Source organism: Nannospalax galili, unplaced genomic scaffold (genome assembly GCF_000622305.1).
Source record: "Nannospalax galili isolate Female #2095 unplaced genomic scaffold, S.galili_v1.0 scaffold1055, whole genome shotgun sequence".
Taxonomy (NCBI): Eukaryota; Metazoa; Chordata; class Mammalia; order Rodentia; family Spalacidae; genus Nannospalax; species Nannospalax galili.
In genome coordinates this window covers 1,250,319-1,252,260 of record NW_008337140.1, presented here as the reverse complement: position 1 = coordinate 1,252,260, position 1,942 = coordinate 1,250,319, and the positions used below count along the sequence as shown (strand labels likewise).

Genomic DNA, 1,942 nt, shown 5'->3' with positions numbered 1-1,942 from the left:
AATAAGTCACCAAGATTTTTACAGCACTTTACAGTTTACAAGCCACTTGTGATCCTTCTCACAGCCAAACACTGAGCAGAAGGCTGCCTTCCCTAAAGGTAGTCCCTATCCATTGAAATAACTTCTTTCATGTACTTCTGTGTAGCAAGCACTGTTGAGTGTGGGGGCAGGGGGGGGTCACAAAGATGAAGTGTAAGACCCTGAGGCTGTCCTCAGGAGGCTCCTAGCTAGGTGGGGGAATGAAGAACATGTCATTTCAGTCACCAAGTCACACATGCTTTAACAGAGGCTGATTTGCACCATGGATTGAAGGGGGGGGGGTGCCATGTGATCTGGGTTTCAGAGCTTGCTGAGCAAAGGGAGGGAAAACATTTTTGGCAGAGGCATAGAGACATAGAGGGACTTGAATTTGGAAAGTGGGAAGTGTCAGGTGGAGATGGGGTAGGTGGAAAGGTGAGGGATGAATGACAGAAGATGAAGCTGAGAAACTGGGTTGCCATGTTATCACAAGGTGATTTGTCATGCTGGCAGGAAGAAAACCCTAACCTTGTAACCTTGGGCACATTTCTTACCGCCTCATCCAGACATGCAGCGCTGTCCAGGCCAGAAGAGTTATCCTACGAAGTCATAAACATACAGGCTACACAGGTGCGTAAGGGGACTTCCCAGGTTCCAGACCTATTCCCCTCAATCTTGTGCAAAATTTGGCCTCCAAAGACCTCATTTTTCCCTCTAATGAGACTCTAACTGCAGTCTCTGTTCTGACAGTTGAGAAACTTTGGTAGGATGAAAAATTAACTTCTTCCTGCCCAAAAAGGGAACCCTGAGGACACATCCCCTTCTTCTCTCTCTCCCAACTTCTCTCACAGGACCAGCAACGGAATGAAGAGCTGGCCCGGATCATGGGGGAGTTTGAGATCACAGAGAAGCAGAAGCAGAGTACCAGCAAGGGGGATGACTTGCTTGCCATGATGGACGAGTTATAGCTATGCTGACCACTCACAGCCCTGTCCTGTCCCAAGAAGATGCCTGATGACCACCCTGGGGGCAGCTAGCCTAGGATCCCAAGTACTGTTGCTGATTCGTCCAACTGAGACCTGTACTTGAAGTGCATTTTTATGTCATAATAAACTGTGGAAATCTCTCAGAGATCACCCTCTTCTGAAGGCACAAACATATGTGTATTTTCAGCAAAATATATTCTGGCTTTTAAACCAGACCTTCCCCATTTATTCCTAATTCTATGGTGACTATGCAAACATCCTAGGCCAGAGGCCAAGCCCAAGTCAGTAAAGAGGCACAGCTGTTACCATGGCAGGTTTACCACCATAGGTTTCTTACAGAGACCTGCATCTCACAGGTGCCTATAAGAACAAAAAGAATAACATGGGCAGGCATGGTGGTAGACACCTGAAATTCCATTACTCAGAACGCTGAGGCAGGAGGATATTAAGTTCCAGGTCAGACTGGGCTACATAACAAAACCCATCTCAAAAAAAGGGGGAGAGGGTGCTGAGAATATGGCTCCTTGGGTAAAAGTACTAGCTGTGCAAGCCTGATGAACTAAGTTCAGTCCCCAGAAACTATGTTTAGCCAGATGTGGGGCTGGATAGATGCCTGAGCAGTTAAGAGCACTGGCTGCTCTTGCAGAGATCAGAATTCGGTTCCCAGTACCCACATGGCAGCCAACACCAGTCCTTATTTTACTCTTTCTGTGCATGAGTGTTTTGCCTGCATGTATGTAAGTACACCATGTTATACAATACCCACAAAGTCAGAAGAGGGTGTTGGAGCCCCTTGAACTGGAGTTGAGGACAGTTGTTAGCAGTCATGTAGCTTCTGGGAACTGAACCTGGCTCCTAACACTGAGCAGTCAGTGCTCTTAACTGGTGAACCATCTCTCCAGCCCAAAATTAATTATTTTTTCTATATTTTATTTATT

General features: G+C 46.6%; 1 protein-coding gene across 5 annotated transcripts in view; it reads left to right on the top strand.

The window, feature by feature from the left end:
- The window catches only part of Oscp1 (organic solute carrier partner 1), a 38,739-nt gene extending 37,525 nt beyond the window's left edge, over positions 1-1,214 (top strand). For 2 of the 5 annotated variants that reach the window (XM_029563145.1, XM_029563143.1), the window contains 2 exons: positions 585-648; positions 870-1,144. In XM_029563145.1, coding sequence (XP_029419005.1) covers positions 585-648; positions 870-986 — 181 coding nt within the window. In that variant the 3' untranslated portion in view covers positions 987-1,144. Of the gene's footprint in view, positions 1-531; positions 649-869 lie in introns of those variants that run through there. The other 3 variants (XM_008832147.2, XM_008832148.2, XM_029563144.1) reach the window with 3 other exon arrangements.
- Positions 1,215-1,942: the final 728 nt, after the last annotated feature.